This window comes from Chenopodium quinoa, unplaced genomic scaffold, assembly GCF_001683475.1.
Source record: "Chenopodium quinoa cultivar QQ74 unplaced genomic scaffold, ASM168347v1, whole genome shotgun sequence".
NCBI lineage: Eukaryota > Viridiplantae > Streptophyta > Magnoliopsida > Caryophyllales > Amaranthaceae > Chenopodium > Chenopodium quinoa.
In genome coordinates this window covers 698,267-723,486 of record NW_018744066.1, presented here as the reverse complement: position 1 = coordinate 723,486, position 25,220 = coordinate 698,267, and the positions used below count along the sequence as shown (strand labels likewise).

Here is a 25,220-nt window from a genome sequence, read left to right as displayed (position 1 = left end):
GAAGTTGAGGGTTGATATAATAGTGACACCGCTCTCTACCTCATATCCCAGGTCTAGTATTTAAATCTTATCATGGGACTTGTTTGAGAGATTTTCTTTATCTTCTCTTCTTACCATAGAAAAAGCATTCAATTTCATTTTTAAAATCAATTTTATTTTATTTTATTTTCTTTTCAAAAAGCATCTAATTAGCAAAATTCACCCAAAAAAGAAAGATACAGCAATTATCATTCACAATCAATAAAAAATGGAAATAAAATCAAATAAAGTATCCATTTATACTACATTAGCACGAAATATCAAATAATATTGCAATATGAACATCCATAAAAATCTTTACACATAATTTCTAAAGAAACTTTATAACTTTTCAAAAAGTGTGATGTGAACATATCTATTTATTTATTTTAAAAATACATATTTCCTTAAAGAACGGCTTAGACACAATAATATAAATAAGATCCACATGAAATAATCCTTTTTTTTTTTTTTTTTTTTTTTGAGGAAATGAAATAATCCTACTTATTACTCCTAATCTCCTCTCTCTTTCTCTCTCTATTATATATACACAACAATTCGTGCAACAACTCCACCTCCAATAATTTTCACTACCAAAAAAAGCCAACAAAATTACATTAAAATATTAATCTTGCTTATTAATATTAATAATAATCCACCCTCCTTAATTAATTAACGCCTCAAAACTCTTGATTTCTCCAGTTTTTCCTCGTTCATCTTTCCTCATGGTACGTCTCTCTCTAACTTCTTGCTTTAATTATTATTTGCGCATATATTTGTATGTATTAATGTATAATATCATATGATATAAGTCTACAAGTTTTTATGTTTTGTTTCCTTTGATTTTTATGGTAATGATCTTGGTTGTTGTTCAATTTTTTTTTTTTGATCGTGCAATAAGTTATTCCTATCGCCTTTAAAGTCATTGTATTTCATTCCAAATGATGTTCATTCACATTATTGTTCGTCTAATTTTCTTTTTTTATAAATCGAATATAATAAAATAGAATAGGACAGTGTTCTTGATACGTAAAAATAAAAAATTATTTTTTAAGGGTTGGCTAACTGAATTTTTGAGGGAGGTCAAAAGAAACTTTGTTAAGAAAGCTTCAACCAATCATATTGATTTGATTAATTTGAAAGAATAATTTAGATCAAATTGATTTTAGGAGAAACGCGGTTTGTACTTTTCGAACTCAATTTTTTAATTTGTAATGTCTTAATAATAGACACTTATAATAATATGAATACATTATATTAGAAGCTATTATAGAAATACTAATCATTCAACCGTCCATTATCATGAAATTCATGGTACATTAAAATTTTGAAAGTAGGTAATGTAATAGCGTGATACTTCTTACATATCATTTGTTTTATTGAGATTTTATTGAATTTGTTTGAGAGATTATAGACTTTAAAATTAGGCAGATTTTTTTCGACTATAATCTAAATTTTTTAAAAACAAAAAAGATTGGTTTGTACTAAATTTTTATAGGGGCATTGGCATAACTATTTTGGAATTGTTAGAATTATAATCTTATAAACTAATTAAGTTATTAGTGATAGTCCTGTATTATCGATGATTTATGATTGGCTTAGGTTGAAATTGCAAGGTATATATATCTTCAAAGGAAAAACAATGAATATTAAATTCAAATCATAACTGAAATAAAATACGGAGTATTACGGAGTATATTATTGATGATAACTAATTGGATGAATGCGATAAATTTTTTTCATATGCAAATAAGTAATTAATTACCTTTTAGTGCGTTTCTGGTGCGGCTGGCCGCACCATGCGACAAGGTGCCAAATCAGCAAATGACAAAGTAACCCCAAGACAAAAGTAACCCCTGACTGACTTAGTAACCTTTCACCAAGTAATTCCTGACTAACCTAGTAACCCCTGACTGATCTAGTAACCCCTGACCTAGTAACCCCAAGTAACCCCTAACCGACCTAGTAACCCCCAACCTAGTAACCCCTAATAACCCCTAACCGACCTAGTAACCCCTAACCGACCTAGTAACCCCTGAACTAGTAACCTCAGCTCTAACCGACCTAGTAACCCCAGAACTAGTAACCCCTAACCGACCTAGTAACCCCTAATCGACCTAGTAACCCCTATTACGTAACCCCTGACCTAGTAAACCCTAACCGACCTAGTAACCCCTAACCGATCTAGTAACCCCTTGTAACCCCTGACCGCCGACCTAGTAACCCCTGACCAGATCTAGTAACCCCTTACCCACAACCAACAAAAAACTACCACCAACAACCACCACCAACGAACCACTACCAACCTAAATCACCAACGAAACTAGATCTAGAACCTTGAACCACGAAACCACCACTACCCACCCACAAAACCACCGCTATCCACGAAAACAATTTGTTCATCGTTCTTCAATTCAACAAAAAATTAAGTAATAAAATTGAACAACTTACAAGTTATATAATCAAAATCTTAAGCAAATAAGCTTGAATTCAACATTAATTTCGTAAAACATAAATCTCCAATAGAAAACCATTAATGAAGTTTGAAGAAATGGGCTAAGAAGATAACACCATTAATGAAGTTTGAAGAAAAAAGAGGAGAGAGAAATAAAATTGGGGGAAAAAGGAGATGTTGCAACGAAGAGGTCGAGTGTCACCGGAAAGTATGAACGTCGACAAGGTATTGCTGTAGAAAATGGTGATGGAAGAAGAAAAGAGGAGAGAGAAGAAGTTTTTTTTTTTTAAAAAAAATATATAGCTGGCCGCACCGTACGTATATGAAACTTTGTGATTATCTTTATTTGATTATTTCTAAATAATGCAAATTACATTCCTTTTTAGTTCGTTTGAGTATAATAATGTCACATTTTTAATTTATTTTGGTAATCTTTTATTGTGTTCACACAACTTTGTTAAGTGCATTCATGCATTCAACTACTTTAAATCACTCTCTTATAAAAAAAAAAAAAAAAAACTACTTTAAATCACTCATCAACATAAACGTGTCATTATTTAGTTGCAACTGCAAATGTACGCAATGAATCACCCCACCGAGTGTTCCAAACTCACTCTAGTGATGAATTGATGATGCTCAACTTCTAGCCAAAACGAGCCCACTTTCTTTGTAAAAAAAATTAGAGGGGTCGGGATTTAAATCTTCCATCTCTTGCTTAAAACTAATTAGTTATAATAATTTACCGGGGTTTGGGCTTTAAATGGCCCCGATAAAAGGACCACCTTTGCATTAGCGAATGAGTAGTTGTAGATGTCAACTAATTTAATTAGTAAAATACGAAATGGTGGTACCCTAAAGTTTAATTCTGAAGTAAAATCTACTCTTGTCTACATCACAACTTTGTGGTTCTATACGACTATATGCCAAACACAATTACTATAATGAAGTTTCATGAATATGATGCCTAATGTAACTATACGACTGAAATTATTTTTGCTGAACTTAAATTAATTTTATTGCAATGAAATTATGTAGAGTATGAAAGTGCATTTATTAAACTTAATTGTATATCTTAATACTTCGTATGTTATATGCATGTTAGTCAAAGATCAAACTTATTATGTAGACATAAAGTTTGGCATCAAGGTTATAACTACATGTTGAATTATGTATGTAAAGGTCCAAGAAGTGAAGAATGAGAACAAGAGGGAGGTCACTTTGACATATCCACTCTCCCTAGATGGAAATTCCAAGAATGATTACAAGCCTCCCAATGTTCTTCAAATGGTTTTTAGTCTACTCAATAATGTTAGACCTGGAGCTGATCTTACTCGTTTTCAGGTACGTCCGTAACATGTACATATAACATGAGAAGTTCTATTGATTGAATTTTAATTAGAGATATAATAATGTTCAAAGTTTAGAACATATTTTCATTGAATTAAAATTCAGTGTCCCAATACCAAAATTTAAAACGAAAACAATATAATTATAGTATAATGTGTGTGTGTGTGTGTTTTGCAGCTACCTCCATTGTTTAACTTACCAAAATCACACCTACAATGCTATGGAGAATCAGTGTATTGTGTGAACAAGGACATGCTAAGCAAATGTGCCAACGGAGAGACCACCGTTGATCGGATGATCTCCGTCGTTGCGTGGAGCATCTCAACCATTCGTCCGTTGATGTTCGGGGTTGCCCCTTACAACCCCATTCTTGGTGAGACTCATCATGCGTCTAGAGGCACACTAAACGTCCTACTTGAACAAGTATGATTCATATCTATTTAAACTTTTTTGTTATACTACGTATTAATATTAGAGTGTTGGAAGTTGTTTAATGACATAATATAAAGCAAAACTACTACTACAGTCGATCAATGTTATTTTAACCCCACACTATTTTTTTCTGAATCCGTCAATGCTTAGTCAATGTACAATTTTTGAAACTTCAATAATAACAAATGAATTTATAAGACATGAAAATGATGAAATTATATAAAATTTGGATCTCCATTTCAAAAGAATAAAATAATTAAATTTATACTTGGTATTTATTTATTTATTTATATTTATTTGTAGGTTTCTCACCACCCACCAGTATCAGCATTGCATGCAACTGATGAGACGAACGGTGTAGAACTCATTTGGTGCCAACATGCTGTTCCCAAGTTTCAGGGTATTGATTTTATATCCTAAATTTCCATTTAAAAATTATGATAAAAATTGTTTGCTTCATAATATATTACTACGAATTAACCTTTAAACACTATTTAACTAACTAATATCCCATGCTAAAAAATATAAGATGAAGAGAACACAACCTCAACTGTACCCCTTAGCAAATATATCCCCTATGCATCCCCAAATATTTTAATGAGCTTTCTCGGACACATACCCTATAGGATTATAAAACTGAACACATAGAAATCATGAACATAAAATTTTGACAATATGGAGTAGCATTTAAGCACATACTTAATTGGTTTTTTGATTGAATACTCGATATTTGAATGTTTTTGAACTTAAAGGCTTATCTATGATCAGGATGCATATCATGATCTCGAGTCCATAATATAATTGCTTGAGGTATTGATAGTATGATACTATGATGGATAACAAATGAATAATGATAGGCCCAAAATAATGGTTTACATAACCACTGATGTTGGGCTATTTAAGTAATGGGCCACTGATTGGTTAAAGTTCTTATCATAAAATTAGCTACTCGTAATAAATAACATAATTAGGTTTTTTTTTTTTTTTTTTTTTTTTTTTTTTTTTTTTTAATATTTATTTTTTGTTTTCAGTCTGATTTTTAAATTTTTTTTTTTTGTTGAAGGAACTACCATAGAAACAGTGGTGCATGGGAGAAGGAAGCTAAATCTTGTAAATAGGGGAGAATGTTATGTGATGAATGCTCCAAAATTGTTGATAAGATTATTGCCAAAGCTTGGAGTTGATTGGGTAGGAAATGTTAGAATCAAGTGCCAAGAAACTAGTCTTGAAGCTGAATTATCCTTCAAAAGTGGTACATTTTTAGGTTTTGGAGGCAGCAGATCTGTTAAAGGAAAGATCATCGATTCATCTACTTTCAAGACATTATATGAAATTCATGGCCAATGGGACAGGTAATTGCGTTATTTTCAAGAATTCCTTGTTCAAATTTACATCAAATAATTTTGTTATAATATGGGATTAGGTACATATTGACCGGGTGTGACCTTTTATGAAGTTATTGGTAGGCCGAGTGACCTAGTCAGATATCTAGCATGTGTCATGGAATTCTAATTTCAATATTTATACATTTTCAGGATTGTAAATATAACGGATACCATAGATGGAAAAACTAAAGTCCTATACGATGCCAGAGAAGTTCTTTCTGCACTTCCCGCCTTAACCCTAAAGGATCCAAAGGTACTCATATTCCAACGAATTTCTTAATGTTGTATTAGCTCTAAACTCTTTTCTCATTTTGTTTTCTTAATTTTAATTTAAGATATTAATGATTTAGCATATAAATTTTCAGGGAGTGTGGCAAAGTGAATCAGGGGTAATATGGGGAGAAGTGAGTAAAGGAATTCTAAGCAAAGAGTGGGACAAAGCAAGAGAAGCAAAGAGAACAGTTGAGGAGAGAGAAAGAGAACTCTTAAAACAAAGGAAGTCAGTGGGTGAAGATTGGTTTCCAAAGCATTTTGATTTATCTTATTCCCCTGAATTTGGTTGGGAATGCACTCCTAAAGAAAAGACCATTCCACCTGCTCCTATTATTTTCCCAATTTAATTTAACTTTTTTTTTAATTTTTTTTTGGATAATGTTAATGATTAAATGTAATGGTAATTTAGTTTAATTACTCAAGTACTGTATAAATATGTTAGAGCTAGTGTAAGTTTAAAAGACAAATTGAATATTTTTTTTTTTTTTTTTGACAAAACAAATTGAATAAAATTAGAGTTGAAGTGGATGCATGTATCCATTAGCCCTTTTTCTATGACATATATTAGACTTATATATGGGAAACTAGTTTTATCCCCGTGCAAATGCACGGATTTATAATAATAAGACTTGAAAATTAAAATAAATAAATTAATTAACAAAATTCAATTAAAATGGAGTTAGTTTAAATGAAATGGCTTATATGCAACATTTTTTATTTTTGAATTTGAATTCATATCATGTCTATCCTTAAAATTCTCATGTTAGATACATTATTTAAAATATTTTATAAATTATTGTAAGTTTTTTTTTCATTAAATTTTTTTTATCATGTTATTTTTTAAGGGAAAAAAAGAAATTTAAAAAAAATAAGCTAAAAAATATTTGGGCGGGAAAATTTTTGTTGTGAATGTGACATGTGTACTTAAGGAATAACTCTGGTGATTACTTTAGTATATAGTATAGATACTCTAGGTTTTATTGGGAGATCAATTAGATCACACTCTAAAACCATTCGGTATTTAAGACTACTTATATTATTTTCTTTGTAAGAGAAGCTCTTGAATCCTCCATCTTTAAATGTACTCTTATTTGATCAAACCACGTAAATCCTTGTATTTATTTATTTATTTACCTTATAATGAATTACTTTCTCTTATTTTCATTTGATGTATTCTAAGGATTCACTAGGAGATCTGTCCCAACCACTATATAAAGATTTATTTACTAGGAGATCGAGGCACTGATAAATGATAGTACTTTGATATACAAAGTAGTTAATGATAGAAAAAATAAATCGATCCCGAGCTACAACGTAGTTTATATATTACAAAAATCCTCGATGATTGGTCTCCTCTAACCAATACAAACTTCTGAACAAGAATTGAATGAACGAAATGAGCAATGTGTCATGTGTGAATCACATTAGTTTCTTCTATGATTGATGGAGTTATTGCTAGTACAACCATGAACTACTTTGCATTTCTCAAAACCATTAAATTAAGGCAACATAAACATTCAAGCATTGCTTATTTGATGAGTAGCTAGTTTTGTACTTCTTTCTATCTCACCTCATCATATCGATCGATCATAATGGTATGTAACTGTTGATAAGTATATTAGGTGACTCGTACTTCGTAGCTTTGTCCGCCCGATCGGGCGGACATTGCCCGGTCTGACCGGGCGGAAGAAGAAGAGGTGCCTGGCAAATTCGTTGAAGAAGCTGCTCTCGCGCCCGACCGGGCGAGCCTTCGCCCGACCGGGCGAGCCTTCGCCCGATCGGGCAGACCTTGCCCGGTCTGACCGGGCGGTGGGGGTTGGATACGTTGAAGCATTCGTATGGAGTTTTCTTCTCGCGCCCGATCGGGCAGACCTTGCCCGGTCTGACCGGGCGGAGAAGGAAAAATGCGGAGACGCGGATTTTACGATTTAAAGTTATCTTTTATGTTATCTTTTTGCCCAAGTATCTTTTATTTTAGGGATTAATATAAAACCTCCCTAATATCAGTATTAGGGTTAAAAGAGAGACAGAGTGAGAGCCGTTCTTGAGAAATACAAGAATCATCTTTGTAATCTTTGCAGTTTATAGTGAAATCATTCGATCTCGGTGCCCGTGGACGTAGCTATCACATCGATAGTGAACCACGTAAATTCTTGGTGTTGTTCTTATTGTTTGCATTGAATTTCTTTATTGTTTTCTTGTTTGTTTACGACCTTTGCTTCCGCTGTCGCACAACAATTGGTATCAAGAGCTCAGGTTCAATCCTTGGAGAGTTTCTTGAAGATAACAATGGCAGGAGATTCAACAATAAGAATTGAGAAGTTTACCGGGAAAAATAGTTTCGGGCTATGGCAAATTAAGATGAAGGCTCTGTTAAAACAACAGCAGATATGGCGTCCGTTGGCTCCAAAGAGTACTACTTCGGAGTCAGGAGACGGACCGACTGACTCGCAGTTAGAAGTTATGGAAGAGAAGGCACACTCTACCATATTACTTAGTCTTGATGATCAAATCATCACGGAGGTTGCTGATCAGGAAACGGCGGCTGGATTGTGGCTGAAGCTGGAGTCATTGTATATGACTAAGTCGTTGACCAACAAATTATTACTGAAACAGCGGTTGTTTAGCCTCCGGATGCAGTCAGGTACTTCCTTACGGGAACATCTAGAAAAACTTAACTCTATTTTGCTTGATTTACGTAATTTAGATGTTAAAATTGATGATGAGGATGCTGCGTTGATTTTACTTGTATCTCTACCGTCTAGCTTTGAGAATTTTGTAGAGTCTTTTGTTGTTGGTAAGGATTCTATAACCTTAGAAGAAGTGAAGGCAGCACTTCATACTAGGGAACTCAGAATGAAAGCTACGAGTGATAATGGGGATAATGGTAGTGGGTTATTTGTTAAGTCCGGAAAGTCTAAAAAGAATAAGGGGTTTAACAAGGGGAACAATGCTGGGTCGGGTGCTGGAAACGGCAAGGATGGATCTAGTAAAACTACTACTAAAACATGTTATTACTGTAAAGAACCGGGTCACTTTAGGAATAATTGTCCGGTGAGGAAAAACAAGTCCCAGGCTGCTGTAGTTGAAGAGAAACCGAATGAGAGCTATAATTCAGAGGAAGATTTAGCATTAGTCAGTTCTGCTAGGTCTGATGATTTATCTGATAACTGGGTTCTAGATTCGGGGTGTTCGTTCCATATGTGTCCACGTCGAGATTGGTTTGATACATATGAACCTCGCAATGGGGGTATGGTTATAGTCGGTAACAATGCTCCATGTAAGGTCACAGGTATTGGTTCCATGAGGTTGAGGACTGTTGATGGGCGGAGGTTAACTTTGACTAATGTACGGCATGTTCCTGCTTTAGGAAAGAATCTGATTTCATTGGGTACCCTGGATGAATTGGGGTACAATGGTGTGTTTTCAGATGGGGAGTTGTGTATTTTCAGAGGTTCTGAGTTGGTACTTAAGGGTATCAAAAGGAACACCCTCTATGTTTTTGAGGGTGTTACACTGCCTAGTTCTGCGGTTTGCGCATCTGTATCTCACCAGGAGATGACTAAGATTTGGCACATGAGGCTTGGTCATATGGGGGAGAAGGGGATGCAGCTATTGTCCAAGAGGGGTCTTCTATCCGGGGTCAAGGTTGCCAACCTTGAATTTTGTGAGCATTGTGTGTTTGGTAAGAAACACAGGTCAAAGTTCAGCAAGGGTGCTCACATTACTGATGCAGTGCTCGATTACATCCATTCAGATTGCTGGGGTCCATCTAGAGTTGAAGGTATGGGAGGTTACCACTATTTTGTGTCATTTGTTGATGACAAGTCCCGATACACATGGCTTAGGTTGCTTAAGTCAAAGGATGAGGCCTTCAAAGTTTTCAAGCAATGGAAAGCTTTGGTGGAAAATCGACAAGGAAGGAAGATCAAGAAGCTACGAACGGACAATGGGCTAGAGTTTTGCAAAGACGAGTTTAATCAGTTCTGTGCAGATGAGGGTATAGGTCGGCATCATACTGTCAGGAAGACACCACAGCAGAACGGTGTAGCAGAACGGGTTAATCAGACACTGCTAGAGAGAGTTCGATGCATGCTCTCTAATGCAGGGCTTGGGAGGAGGTACTGGAGTGAAGCTGTGTTAACAGCTTGTTATGTCATTAATAGGGGTCCTCATTCTGGAATTGATTCCAAGATTCCGTTTGAGATCTGGAGTGGTAAGTTGCCTAATTTTTCGAATTTGAAGATTTTTGGTTGTGTTGCTTATTATCATGTTATTGAGGGTAAGCTGGATCCACGAGCCAAGAAGGGGTGTTTTGTTGGGTACGGGGATGGTGTGAAGGGGTTTAGAATTTTTTCACCTTCGGAGGGTCGGGTCATTCTTAGTAGGGATGTTACTTTCGATGAAAACACCATGTATTCAATTAAAAATGCAGAGATTTCAGATTTGAGAAGGGAAGGAGACAATTTATTACAGACAGATGGGGTACTTGAGGTACATCAGTCTACCATTGCTGATTTACCTCGGGTACAATATATTGATGATGATGCTGATGTTCCAGTGCCGGGTACTCCTGAACCTGAGATTACTCCTACTCATTCTAACTCTGGGGATGAGGTGGAGCAATCTAATCAGGGGTCATCTAGTCAACCTGACACCATTCTTGAGATGCCTAAACGAGTTATCAAGAAGCCTGTTAGATTGATTGAAGAGATGGAGGGAAGAAATTGCTGTGTTGATGCGATGACAGGTTATGCATTGAGTGTAGCTGATGATGTAGAGTCATTTGAACCTGCCACATATAAACAAGCAATTAGTTGTAGTGAGTCTGCGCAATGGCTTGCCGCAATGGGTGAAGAGATGCAGTCTCTTTACAAGAACAGAGTGTGGGAACTGGTAAAGGTACCGGAAGGGAGGAAGCTTGTGGGTTGTAAATGGATTTACAAGAAGAAAGAAGGGTTGTCGGAAACTGAGCAAATACGTTTTAAGGCTAGGCTAGTTGCTAAGGGGTTCAGTCAGGTAGAAGGGGTTGATTTTGTTGAGATATTCTCACCTGTGGTTCGACATACTTCTATCCGTGTGTTATTGTCAATTGTAGCACATTTTGATCTTGAGCTGGAGCAGTTGGATGTTAAAACGGCCTTCCTTCATGGCGATTTGGAGGAGGAGATTCTGATGAAGCAGCCCGAAGGATTCGAAGTTCCTGGAAAGGAACACTATGCCTGCAGATTGCTAAAGTCATTGTATGGACTTAAGCAATCCCCCCGACAGTGGTACAAAAGGTTTGATTCTTTTATGGTTTCACAAGGTTTTGACAGGAATTCATATGATTGCTGTGTGTATCATAGTAAGCTGGATAATGGTTCCATGATTTATCTTTTGTTATATGTTGATGACATGTTGGTTGCCACAAAGAATAAATCTGATATTGCTAGATTAAAGGAGATGCTTAACTCGGAGTTTGACATGAAAGACTTGGGTGCAGCTAGGAAGATTTTGGGTATGGAGATCTACAGGGATCGGGCTAGAGGTAAGCTTTTCTTGACTCAGAAAAGCTACATTGAAAAGATTTTGTCTCGTTTTGGGATGGAAAAATCGAAGCCTATAAGTACGCCAACTACTGTTAGTTGTAAGTTGTCTTTGTCTATGTCACCTCAATCAGAGGAGGAGTTGTCTTATATGTCTAGAGTTCCATATGCAAACGCGGTTGGTTGTTTGATGTATGCTATGGTCTGTACTAGGCCGGATATTGCGCATGCTGTTAGTGTTGTAAGCAGGTTTATGGCTCGACCTGGGAGGGAACACTGGCAAGGGGTGAAAAGGATTTTTCGCTACCTGAGAGGGACAACTGATATTGGTCTTGTGTACGGGAATGGTAGGGAATGCTTGGTCACTGGGTACAGTGATTCTGATTATGCAGCTGATGTGGATACCAGGAGGTCTGTGACTGGTTATGTGTTCACTTTGGGTGGTTCTGTGGTTAGTTGGAAGTCTACATTGCAGTCATCAGTTACGTTGTCAACTACTGAAGCTGAGTATATGGCTTTAACTTCTGCAGCTAAGGAGTCTATTTGGCTCAAAGGCCTAGTAGGTGAACTGGGTATTGCACAGGATTTTGCTACAGTGTATTGTGATAGTCTAAGTGCGATTTGCTTAGCTAAAGATCAAGTACACCATGATCGGACGAAGCACATTGATGTCAGGTATCATTTCTTGCGTACTGACAAGAGGATTAAGGTGAAGAAGATTGGGACTGCTGACAACCCGGCTGATTTCTTCACTAAGCCTGTTCCGTTTAGCAAGTTTAAACATTGCTTAGACTTGCTAAATATTGATTACTACGTGATGTAGTAGGCCCTGAGGGGCGAAGTTGGGGAGCTCCTGGTGTAGGTGTGTTGGCATTAAGGTGGAGCTTGCCCGGGGCTTGTGATGCAGGTGGAGCATTATGAGTTGTTATACTTGGAGACGAGTATGTGATGGGTCTTGGTTGAAGACTTATCGGGATGTATGGCTTATGCATGAGTCCTGCATCGGGTTTGGCTTGAGATGTTTTTTCACTATGTCTTGATGGGGTCGTTTGCTGACTACGAGTTCTCGTCAAGGTGGAGATTGTTGATAAGTATATTAGGTGACTCGTACTTCGTAGCTTTGTCCGCCCGATCGGGCGGACATTGCCCGGTCTGACCGGGCGGAAGAAGAAGAGGTGCCTGGCAAATTCGTTGAAGAAGCTGCTCTCGCGCCCGACCGGGCGAGCCTTCGCCCGACCGGGCGAGCCTTCGCCCGATCGGGCAGACCTTGCCCGGTCTGACCGGGCGGTGGGGGTTGGATACGTTGAAGCATTCGTATGGAGTTTTCTTCTCGCGCCCGATCGGGCAGACCTTGCCCGGTCTGACCGGGCGGAGAAGGAAAAATGCGGAGACGCGGATTTTACGATTTAAAGTTATCTTTTATGTTATCTTTTTGCCCAAGTATCTTTTATTTTAGGGATTAATATAAAACCTCCCTAATATCAGTATTAGGGTTAAAAGAGAGACAGAGTGAGAGCCGTTCTTGAGAAATACAAGAATCATCTTTGTAATCTTTGCAGTTTATAGTGAAATCATTCGATCTCGGTGCCCGTGGACGTAGCTATCACATCGATAGTGAACCACGTAAATTCTTGGTGTTGTTCTTATTGTTTGCATTGAATTTCTTTATTGTTTTCTTGTTTGTTTACGACCTTTGCTTCCGCTGTCGCACAACAGTAACTCTCTCACACTATTGGGTCATTGGCTACACTTATTAGGAGCACGTTGCACAGACAGTCATTTGATTGACCAAATTAATTATCAACATTCAATGTTCAACTATATTTGCTTTACAAAGTAGCTTCACTTAGCATTTGCGCATCTAACATCTCCACTTAAGGTCAAACAATTTTACCTCACTGTGCAACGTTTCATTTATTTGTTTACTCATTTTTTCAAGAACGACATCAACAACTACTCCTTAAGTTTCAATATGTTTTTTGTTTTTCATTTTCAATAAGTTTTAATTTGTTGATGTATTTAATTTTGCATGTAGAACCATTATTTAAATTATGGAGTTAAAAATTATTGTTCATTTGATTTTCATTTATCTGAATTTATTGTTCTTATTTGAATCGAGTAGAACTTATATTATGAAACTTAATAAGTCGTGTCCTATTCATCCGATTTTCACTCAACGGACCTTATATACGCAGTAACTTAGTTGATGATGATATGTATGTATATATAGGATCATGATTTGCAGACTGAGAACAATAAGGATGTCATATTAACATCTCCACTCTCTCTAGAAGGGATTTCATTGGATATTGATTACAAGGCTTCCAATATTCTTCAATTGATTTTCAGTCTCTTTAAGAATATTAGACCTGGAGCTGATCTTACTCATTTCAATGTAAGGTTTTATCTACTTTGATTAATTTTATGCCACGTACAAAATTGGTCATTTTAAGGGAACAAATGAGTAAATAAAAACTAAAAATGTCATAATTGTGTACACTACTATAATCTTACACTTACTAAATTTCAAAAGCAATCTATCATTTTAAAACTAGTATTTGGGCCCGGATGCCCTGGGCCATTATATGGGTTGATCATCAATATACGTTTTAATTTATGACTTAAATGTCATGCAATGTAATCAAATTTGTTATTCACACAGTCATTGCTATATATTACGAGTAATATTTTGTATTCCAGCAACAACATAAAAATATCACATAGATTGGCTTGACGGTAAGACATTTAATTCTAGAACTAGCCTTATGGCCCGTGCAATGCACGGGTTATTCATATAAAATTGTATTGAGAGATAAGTGAGGAAATATCAGTAAGTCATATAATATGTAATCGGAAACATGATTAACGAAATTAAAATTTTGGAACTTTGATCGAAAAAGAGGCTTAAATAAAAGGTGGAAGGGCTAAAATTAAAAAGAGAATAGGAAAAGGTTGAATTAAAGGGGAGAGATGAAGATGAAGAGATGGAGTGTGTACGAAAGATGAAGTATAAGTTTAATGAAAGAATTAAAAAAAATGTTATAATAAAAATTTAATAGTGTAAGATGACATGTGGCACTATGGTTAGAAAAGTGTAATAGAATGGATGGGGACATGTGTCTTTCTTAGTTTTTTTGGTTATAATTTTTAAATACTAAGTATAGATATAGATAGATATAGATATAGATTAGAGTTTGCATGTTCAAATTAAATCTTGTAGGGAACTTTTTTATTATATTATAAGGGCATAACATGTAATAATGAGATGATGAATGAGAAGCCAAATAGATGACGTGACGTAGAGGTGATAGATACGTGAAGTAATGAGAAGTTGAGTGGATGACGTGACGTAATAAAGGGGCCGGGTTTACGTGGCACAGAGGGGAGTAATATATTTAATGAATGGGAGTCAAATCCAAAATTTTGAATTAAATTATGTTTTTACTCTAGTTTATTACGTAATAACAATAAAATGTGTACATTTTCAGCTACCTCCCTTGTTTAATTTTCCAAAATCACAACTACAATGCTATGGAGAATTAGTCTATTGTGTAAACATGGACATGCTTAGAAAATGTGCCACCGGAGATAATGCCGTCGACCGGATGATCTCGGTTGTTGCTTGGAACCTCTCCGCTCTTCGTAGGCCGGTGTTCGGGGTTGCCCCATTCAACCCTATTCTTGGTGAAACTCATCATGCATCTAGAGGCACCCTCAACGTCCTAGTTGAACAAGTACATACTAATTTAATTTAATATTTAGTACTCCGTATTACCGTATAAGATTGTACTAGTTGAACAAGTACGTATTTATGTGATCTACTAATTTAATTTAATTTAATATTTTGTACTCCGTATTACCGTATATATATATACATACATACGTATTTGTAACATCTTTTGCTGCCCCTTGTTTAATTTGTACTTTGTAGGTTTCTCATCATCCGCCAGTAACAGCGTTGCATGGAACTGACGAGGCTAACAATATTGAACTCATTTGGTGCCAACATAATGTTCCTAAGTTCTATGGTATTGTCATTACTCCTTTAAAATGCTTATGTACATTTTATATTCCTTAATAATCACTCAACCTTTTTTTTTTATTGAAATACCTTAATAATCACTCAACTATTAAAGCATATGTTCGGAATTAAATTATTATTATTATGGCTAAGAGAATTATATAATTTATTTGTATTCCGTATTAATTAATTATTCATTGTTTAGTTTGCATAATAATTACATGTTTGCTTTTAGGGCCTGTTCTCATTGACTGAACTCAGCTGAACTGAACTGAACTGAATTGAGCTGAACTGAACTGAAATAAATATTTTATAAGAGAATGAAATTAGGAGCTGAACTGAACTGAGCTGAACTGAACTGAACTGAACTGAATTATTGAACCGAGCTGAACTGAACTGAACTGAATTTCAACGTAAGAGAACAAGCCCTTTGTTTAAAAAAAAAATTAATCCTCCACCCCTCTAAACACCCACCCCTTCCTTCGGGCATGTTCTCTTCACCTTAAAACAATACAATTCACAGTATTTAGTAAAACAAATCACTAAAAAATCAACAAGTGATATTTTAACCGGTTTGTCTATTAATAATAAGTTAGGAATTGTTTTTAAGAAGTATCCCAAAATGAAGTTGGGATTGCCATAAGTTGAAAAAAAGTTGAGGCTTTTCAAATAAGAATGTCCAAAGACCAAGTTAGGACTAGTAGTATCAATTCTTTTTAATTTCTAGTTTTTAATATGGTACAATTAAAGTAATTATGTATCGAGTAATGAATTTTTAACAAATACTCGTACTTTAATTAGTCAAACTAGCTAATATAACTAACCAATAAGCAAGTTGAATAACTAATTTATTTTCTTCAATGTTGTTCTCTAATAATCTAATGTCTTAGGAACTGTCATAGATGTAGTGACCCAAGGAAAGAGGAGGCTAAATCTATTAGATAAGGGAGAGAGTTATGTGATGAATTCTCCAACTCTACAATTTAGATTGTTACCAAAACCAGGTGCTTCTTGGGTAGGTTGTTTCTGCACTTCCCACCCCAATTCCAAGGGACCCTAATGAGGTACATATACCACATTTGTTGTTATACATCTTGTGACCTTAGCTTGTAACAATTGATAACTCTAAACATGATAAATGAATATATACATTGTGAATATGTGATTACTTTAGTAAAATATTTTACCAACTAAACTAGCTTTGTTGTAACGGCGTGATTATTCAATTTTATGTTAAAGGGGGTGTGGCAAAGTGAATCGACAACAGTATGGGCAGAAGTGAGCAAAGCTATTCTAAGCAAAGAGTGGGATAAAGCAAGAGAGGCAAAGAGAACAGTTGAAGAGAAGGAAAGAGAACTCATGAAGCAAAGAAAATCAAGGGGAGAAGATTGGATTCCTAAACACTTTGATTTGTCTTACACCCCTGATTTTGGTTGGGATTGCTCGCCTAAACAAAAGATTGTGTCACCGGCTCCGATCATCTTCCCTATTTAATTTTCTACACTATTTCATTCAGTTCGAATTAAATAGTCACATTCATCTACTTGTTCAAAATTACTATATAAAGGTGAAACCGTGACAATTAATTATATATTTAAGGATTATATGGTATCATGTTGACAAATTATCAATCAAATTTGTAAAAAAATATTGCTTGATTATTGTGTCAAAGGCATAGGTAGTAGGAGTGTAAGTTTTTATGTGAAAGTTCATTCTTTCTCCTCCGTAACTTAATTAATTTATACGTAGTACTATATATGTAAGCTTTTACCGGCTCCGTTCATCTTTCCTATTTAATTAACTTTCTTCATTTTATATCAGTAAGTTCGATTTAATAGTTACATACGTTACTAATTTAAATTATTACAAACTAAAGGTGACAATTTGACACCGTGACTATTAAATTAATCGAGAACAAAAGATTATATTTATATTGCATGTCGACAAATAATTAATGAAATTCAAAAATTAGTTAGATTTAATTGATGCAATGCATCTGAATTCTTATCCCTGCATCACACTATAGAAGGTTTCACTAGAAGAGGCATCGATTGATGCTACTATGATAAATATAGCATGTTTTGGTAGAGTACGACAAATTTTATAAATGAAGATAATAAATTAAAAAGGGTAAGTTTTCACTTTATATAACAGCAATAACTCAATTAATCAGAGAAGAAAGTCAAGAAACTAATATGATCCACACATACATTGGTCGTTTCCCTTCGTTCAAATCAAGCTTACAAGTTTGTACCGGTTAAGAGGAGACCAATCAGTGAGGATTTTTGTCATTTATACTTAGCATTAATGAATCACGAATTACTCCCTTCGTTTCTAAAGTTTGTTAAATGATGATTATCTCACATAAAAGTCAAAATAACAACAAATTAAAAAGGATTTTTTTGTTAGAAAGTACTTAATAATAACCAAATTTTATGAGAAACTACCTAATAAAAAAAAATTGTAAGAAACTACTTGATTAAAGATAAAATGTTGTAAAATGCTACATTTGATCGCATTTTCAACGTTAACCTAGTTTTCCGATGTTGACCACCTTAAAAACCCCTTAAACCACCGTTTTCATCCCCAAAACCAACACAACCCACTTGACACTTCCTCCACCACACCGAAACCACCCTCCAACCCCAAAGAACAACAACTTACACCAAAAAGCACCATCTCGTAGCCCACAATACCCCTTAACTACCCCAAAAATAGCCTTACCACCTTATAAACCAACCTTCGTGGTGGTTCAGAAGTGTTTTGAGGTGGGTCAATGCCGAAAAATTATGTCAACGAGGAAAATTCAGGCAGATGTAATATTTTACAATATTTTGTTTTTTATAAGGTAGTTTCTTACAACATCTTATCTTTTATTAGGTAGTTTCTTACAATAATTTTTTTATCAGGTGGAGTAGTTTCTTACAATAATTTAAATTTTCCGAATATGTACGCATTCAATAATTGCAAGTACACAAAATGAGATAGTACACTATGCGTGAAATATACTACCAAGTAAGGCTCTGTTTGATTCACCTTAAAAAAATAATATTAAGTAAAAATAATTTCAATTCAGTAAAAATAAGTTCAGTTCAGTAAAATTAATTTCAGTTCAGTAAAAATAATTTCAGTTCAGTAAAAATAAGTTCAGTTCAGTAAAATTCAGTTTTCTTAAAGAAGAATTATAATAGAAAATCAGTAAAAATAATTTCAGTTCAGTAAAAATAATTTCAGTTCAGTAAAATTAAGTTCAGTTCAGTAAAAATAATTTCAGTTCAGTAAAAATAATTTCAGTTCAGCAAAATTAAGGTGAATCAAACAGGGCCTAATATTAATTGCACGCAATTAAAATTTAACGCCATAGTACATTAATAGGAAATTATCCAGGGTCTTTGCAATTAATTATTCTATCTAATTTTGTACTTCCTCTTTACTACAGTACTAAGCAATTCTGTTAGTAACTAGTCAATTGTAGGTTCTCGTTATTCTTTTCTTAATCGACGTAGTATATTTTTTTTTTTTTTAAAAAAGTAAGATACAAGTAGGAGTTTAGGTACGTCTTCTTGCAAGACCGTGACCTAAACTATCAAGAAGTAAGAAATAAGAAAATTTGCTATCTAAAAAAGGGTTGATATCTTGATGGGTCGGAGTGGAGTAGCCTAGAGAAGCGACATAGTCTGCCTGATTTCCTTCCCGATAAATGTGAAGCGCCTGGAAACTGGAGAAAGAATCTAAAATGGCCTTGACAATCGACGTAGTATATATGATATCCAGATGTGACACATTTTTACAAACAAAAAAAAAAAAATCAAATTCTTGTGTGGACTAGAACATTTTATCTAAAAATAGAAATGTAACATAAATACAATTTCTTTGAAGAATAAAAACCCACTTAAATACTTAATAATACATACGTATACTAAATTTTATATGAGTATTTTATTGTTGATTTGCTGATGATTCATATTGAGATGGACGTAAACAAAAGTATTGCGATTTAAATTAGGTTAAGGATTAGTCAAATCAGAACACTTTGCTTGAATCGACGCGAAGAGAAGACAGATGAGTTGGATGGACTAAAGAGCATGCAAGTTCATGAAATATCTAACAACCAATTAATATGAATTCTACGTAGTTGAAGTACAACCATTGCATATATTAACTACCTCGCATTCTCAAAACCATAAAGGCAGCATAAACATTTAAAACACTTCCAACACTTGTTTATTTATTTGTCTCCTCACTTAACACTTCAACACTTAATAATTTTTCACTCCTAATATAAAATATCCTCCTCTTTTCTTCTCTTTTCTTCATCACCTCATCATATCATAATGGTACGCAACTCTCTCTCTCTCTTTTTAATTTTGTTTATTGAGCTTATTGTTGCAAAAAAAAAATTTAATCTCTTTCTAGATTTGTGTTTTTTTCTTAATATAAGTGATAATTCGAGTAAGTGCAATAATACAGTATAATCTAGAGATAAAGTATCCATGAGTACATACGAGGAGATTATCATCGCTACTTGTCTACTACAATAGTCAATAATAGATTACTATTAATTTGTTATAGTCTATAGGCAATAAGGCTATAAGAATATCATTTTAATTTGTTGTATTAATATTAAGCAGACAATTTATGTTGTGAATAAGTAAAAATATTGATGAACTTTGGTTATTTGTTATTCTTTGTTTGAACCACTTAAATTAAAGGATTTTTTGCATTATGCTAATTGTACATCGTATACATTTGTAGACATTATGGTTTAGCTCAAAATTTCTTTTACTTTTACATACAAGTATATATTTTGTTTCTCCATTTTATCCATGGAGCTTACTACGGAGTATATATACTATCTCCTTAATTGTTATGTGCAACTTTAGGGTTTTATTTGTAAGATATAAAATATTCCAAAGTTACACATAATATTCTAAGGTTTCATTCTTTTAATTGCATATGAAACTGCATTTGAAACTTGGTCGAGGGAAGATATACTATAATGTCTATTTGTATTGCATTGTTGTACTAATATTAATCTCACAAATTTTGACTAAAATTAGACATTTAGTTCAAATAAATTAATACTCGTATTAAATAAGAGGATGACTTTCTTTTATACATGGTTTTTTTAGCCGAGTTGATTGGAATTAACATTAACTTTTTAATTAACGTGTTTAAGAAATGTAATATCTTAATATGAGTGTTATATAGATGTGTTTTCTAAATGCTTTTACATTTTATTAACTCAATACATAAATCCGAAGATTAACAATTCGTACACTTTTTTGAGTTTTTTTTCCTTCATTGTGTTACTTCGTTTAGTTTCAATTCATTGACAAGGTTATCTACATCAGTAACGTTGGCATTAAACTTTGACAAATAACAAAAAAAATGGTAATAAATTAAAATTTACGTGTACGTTTTTTGTTAAGTTGCCATGCATATGAAGCTGACTGTTTAAGAATAGCCTCTCAACTTCTCAAGTCTCAACCACAAACCTTAAGTTTCAACAATGACAATGCCTTTTTAATTTTAAAAAACAAACTATTAACAACTTTTTCTTTTCGTGTTTGGAGAGCGACAAGGACGACTAATGAGAATTAATTTCAGGATATCCTGGAACTGAGAGTGAAGCTCTAACAACTTGAGCTTATCCTTCGCTCTCACAAACTATTTATGACTATGTTTTCATTAACATAATTAGTTTTTAGGCCGAGCGATTCTCTAAGTTATTGTATTATTTCTTTGATAAAAATCTTATTGAATGTCATATAATATGATAATAGCTTATTGATGAACTACACTTTATACTTTAAACTTACGAAAAATATATATTGAACTTACATAATTGTTTGGTGATGGATGTTTAGGTTCACGATTTGAAGATAGAGAACAAGAAGGATATCATATTAACATCTCCACTCTCTCTAGAAGGGACATCAGATACCGATTACAAGGCTCCTAATATTCTTCAATTGATTTTCAGTCTATTCAAGAACATTAGACCTGGAGCTGATCTTACTCGTTTCAATGTAAGATTATTGCCACATACAAAATTGGTCATTTTAAGGGAACAAATTAGTAAAAATAATGTCATAACTGTCTTCTAAACCTATAAGATCTTCCCCACACCGAAATTAAATAGTCTTTCTTAAGAATGACTCGTACATTGTTAGTTAGTTGCTAATCAAAAACAAAAATTTGAATTAAATTATGTTTTTGCAATAATTCATTAATAAAATTAGGATATTTCAATGTGTATAATTTTAGCTACCTCCCTTATTTAATCTTCCAAAATCACAACTACAATGCTATGGAGAATTAGTCTATTGTGTAAACACGGACATGCTTAGAAAATGCACGACCGGAGAGAACGCTGTTGATCGGATGATCTCCGTTGTTGCTTGGAATCTCTCGACTGTTCGTATGCCGGTGTTTGGAGTCGCCCCGTTCAACCCCATTCTTGGCGAAACTCACCATGCGTCTAGAGGCACCTTCAACATCCTAGCTGAACAAGTACGTATGCTCGTAATGTACAAGTAATTTAATTAAATCTTTTGTAGTACATATATAGATTAAAAACTAAATTTGAAGTTAGTGGTGAACCGTGCCTTATGACTTAGAGGTCACAAGTTCGAGCCCCACTAATTACAAAATACTTGGGAGTAGGGGGATTCCATTACCTCCCCCTCTACTCTCAAGCGTTGACCTGCGGACCTGAACAGGCTAAATTTGTGACAGGTGCCGGTTTAATATAATTCTAAACACCAATATGATTTTTTTGGCTCTTTATTTGTAGATTTCTCATCACCCGCCAGTATCCGCAATGCATGGAACAGACGAGGCTAACAATATTGAGCTCATTTGGTGCCAACATGCTGTTCCTAAATTCTATGGTATTCCAATTACTTCTTTAATTTGCTAGGTTGCATTTTAAATTCCTTAATTAAGAATAATCACTCAACTAATCTAAGAGATTTATATAATTACTTCCTATTGATTAGTTGTTGATTGTTTATTTTGAACCAAAACTAAACTGTTAGATCGAGCATGTTCCATATCTTATCCAATTTCAAGTTTTTAGTTTGATAAAACTGAAATTGATTTACATTTTGGAATTTAGATTATTTCTAATAATTATTAATTGTGCAAATTCGAGTACAAAATTATTGTAGTAGTACAAGTGGTTTCCAAGTTTTTTTGAGTATGGAAATGCATCGATATATCATCCCTCACTATACAAACGTGTGAATGCTAACTAAAAGTTTTTTGAGTATGGAAATGCATCGATATATCATCCCTCACTATACAGACGTGTAGATGCTAACTAAAAGTTTTTTGAGTATGGGAAATGCATCGATATATCATCCCTCACTATACAGACGTGTGGATGCTAACTAGCTTAGTTAGTTAAAGTTTTGAGGGTGGTATCCAAGACCTGATGAGTTTGTTCTCTATTTAATTATGTTTAGTTTTAATGATTTTCTCCCTCTTTTAATACATAGGAACCGTCATAGAAGGAGTGATACATGGAAAAAGGACGCTAAATCTACTAGAAAAGGGAGAAAGTTATGTGATGAACTCTCCAATACTACAATATAGGTTATTACCAAAACCAGGTGCTTCTTGGGTAGGAAATGTCAAGATTAAGTGCCAAGAAACAGGACTTGAAGCTGAGCTACACTTTAAAAGTGGTTCTTTTTTAGGCTTTGGAGGGGACAATGGGGCTATCAAAGGCAAGATCTTTGATTCGTCCAAGAAGTTATTTGAAATCTATGGCCATTGGGACAGGTACCCGTAACCTATTTGTTCAATTTAGGTTATAAAAACTCTATTCGATATTACGAATGATATATATTCTTGCTTAACAAAAATATATACATCATTTTTTTTTTGCTCCAGGTGTGTTTATATAAAAGATATTACGGATGGAAAAACCAAAGTCCTATACGGTCCAAAAGGGGTTATTTCTGCACTTCCTACCCCGATTCTAAGGGACCATAATGAGGTAGTTTTTTTTTCTTAGTTTACCTTCAATTTTTGTTGAGAAGGGGATAATTCGACGGGTGTCATGCCTCTCCCCCCCCCCCCTTAATATATCCTTTGTTTTTTAAGTTGTATCACTTTTATTTTCACGAACAATTTTTGGAGTACCAAATGGTAGAAAGAAAAATAAATGGGTTCTATGTGGTATGAGAGAGATAAAGAGAATTTATTAGTTAAAAAGGAAAGTAATGTAACTAATTTAAAACTTCTTTTTATGAAAGTGATGCAACTAAAAAAACGGAGGAAGTAGTTGATTCTTTTTAAGCCATGTATTTTCGCTTTTGCTTATTAGTATAACACTATAAGGTAAAGAGAACAAGACATTGATAGATTTTGGTCATGTGCAAAGAAATGCTCTTAATATATGTATGTAATTCCTTATTACAATTGATATATAATCCTAATTAATCATAAAAAAAGACATTTTTAGGGGGGGGGACATTTCAGAGGATTTAGGGGTATTATGTTGACTTTATTTTCAGTTATTTTAGGTTTAAGGGCAGCTAAGTTAAGATAAGCTAAGTTCAGAAAAAATTTATTAAGTTATGTTGTGATGATAATCTAAAGGTACCCAAGTTTAAAATACAACTAAAATAGATTTTGATAAGGCCTAATAAGATCATGTTAGTTCATTCAAATAAAATAGAATAAGTTCATATAAGTAAAAATCAGATAAATGCATTGCACATTCATTATACGTGAACATGTTAAACTTTTGATATTGTGATAATAGTTTTAAAATATATTTTAACAACTAAACTAGCTCTGGTGTAATGGACTGGTGTACTTATTCTAATGTATACATCGTTTTAAGGGAGTGTGGCAAAGTGAATCGGCAGGAGTGTGGGCAGAAGTGAGCAAAGCTATTCTAAGAAAAGACTGGGACAAAGCAAGAGAGGCAAAGAGAGCAGTGGAAGAAAAGGAAAGAGAACTCTTGAAACAAAGGAAATCAAGGGGAGAAGATTGGATTCCTAAGCATTTTGATTTGTCTTACACCCCTGATTCTGGTTGGGATTGCTCCCCTAAGGAAAAGATAGTTCCACCGGCTCCGATTGTCTTCCCTATTTAAATTTCTAGGTTCTATTTCATTCGGTTTGAATTTAATAATCACATTATAATTTTAAAAATTACTGTATAAAGGTGACACCGTGAGTCCAAGACAGTACAATTAATTTTTTAAGGATTACATGGTATCATATATGTTGACAAATTATCAATCAAATTTCCAAAAATATTGCTTGATTGTATCAAAGCATAGGTAGGAGTGTAAGCTAAGTTTTTACTTGAAAGTTCATTCTTAGCTTGCTCCTCTTTAACTTTTTTTTTGAAAGAACAAGAGCAAGAGCATACTATGTAAGCTTTTACTGGCTCCGTTCATCTTTCCTATATAACTTTCATCATTTTATTTCATTAGGTTTGAATTTAATAGATACCGTGACGGTTACTAGTTTAATTATAAAGGTGACACAGTGACGGTTAATTAACTGAGAACAAAGGATTATATGTATCCGTTTTAAAAAAAAAGGAATTATATGTATCTGTTACAAAAAAAAAAAAGCTTATATGTATCACGTTGACAATAATTAAAGATGTATGTCAAAATAATTGTAACTGCAGCGCCTCTTCAGTGCAGCTGGCCACACCGTGTGGCCAGCGTCCAGCTCAGCAAAATAACGGAGCTTCCACGCGCGCGTCATCAAATTGCCAAAAATAAC

General features: G+C 34.2%; 3 protein-coding genes across 3 annotated transcripts; all 3 read left to right on the top strand.

Moving 5' to 3' along the window:
* The first annotated feature begins 491 nt into the window (after positions 1–491).
* On the top strand, positions 492–6,446 carry LOC110690878 (oxysterol-binding protein-related protein 4C-like). The gene is made up of 7 exons (XM_021867775.1): positions 492–746; positions 3,653–3,814; positions 3,998–4,243; positions 4,556–4,652; positions 5,316–5,604; positions 5,788–5,890; positions 6,003–6,446. The coding sequence occupies exons 1-7, from the start codon at positions 744–746 to the stop codon at positions 6,255–6,257; spliced, it is 1,155 nt and encodes a 384-aa protein (XP_021723467.1). The 5' UTR covers positions 492–743; the 3' UTR covers positions 6,258–6,446.
* A 7,043-nt stretch (positions 6,447–13,489) lies between these two features.
* LOC110691071 (oxysterol-binding protein-related protein 4B-like) lies at positions 13,490–16,953 on the top strand. The gene is made up of 6 exons (XM_021868007.1): positions 13,490–13,507; positions 13,669–13,833; positions 14,927–15,172; positions 15,370–15,466; positions 16,350–16,474; positions 16,699–16,953. Exons 1-6 carry the CDS (start codon positions 13,490–13,492, stop codon positions 16,951–16,953), a joined length of 906 nt encoding a protein of 301 aa, XP_021723699.1.
* Positions 16,954–19,195: 2,242 nt separating this feature from the next.
* On the top strand, positions 19,196–24,673 carry LOC110691070 (oxysterol-binding protein-related protein 4B-like). Its single transcript, XM_021868006.1, has 7 exons — positions 19,196–19,216; positions 21,330–21,491; positions 21,730–21,975; positions 22,259–22,355; positions 22,965–23,250; positions 23,362–23,467; positions 24,320–24,673. The coding sequence occupies exons 1-7, from the start codon at positions 19,196–19,198 to the stop codon at positions 24,572–24,574; spliced, it is 1,173 nt and encodes a 390-aa protein (XP_021723698.1). The 3' UTR covers positions 24,575–24,673.
* The last annotated feature ends 547 nt before the right edge of the window (positions 24,674–25,220 follow it).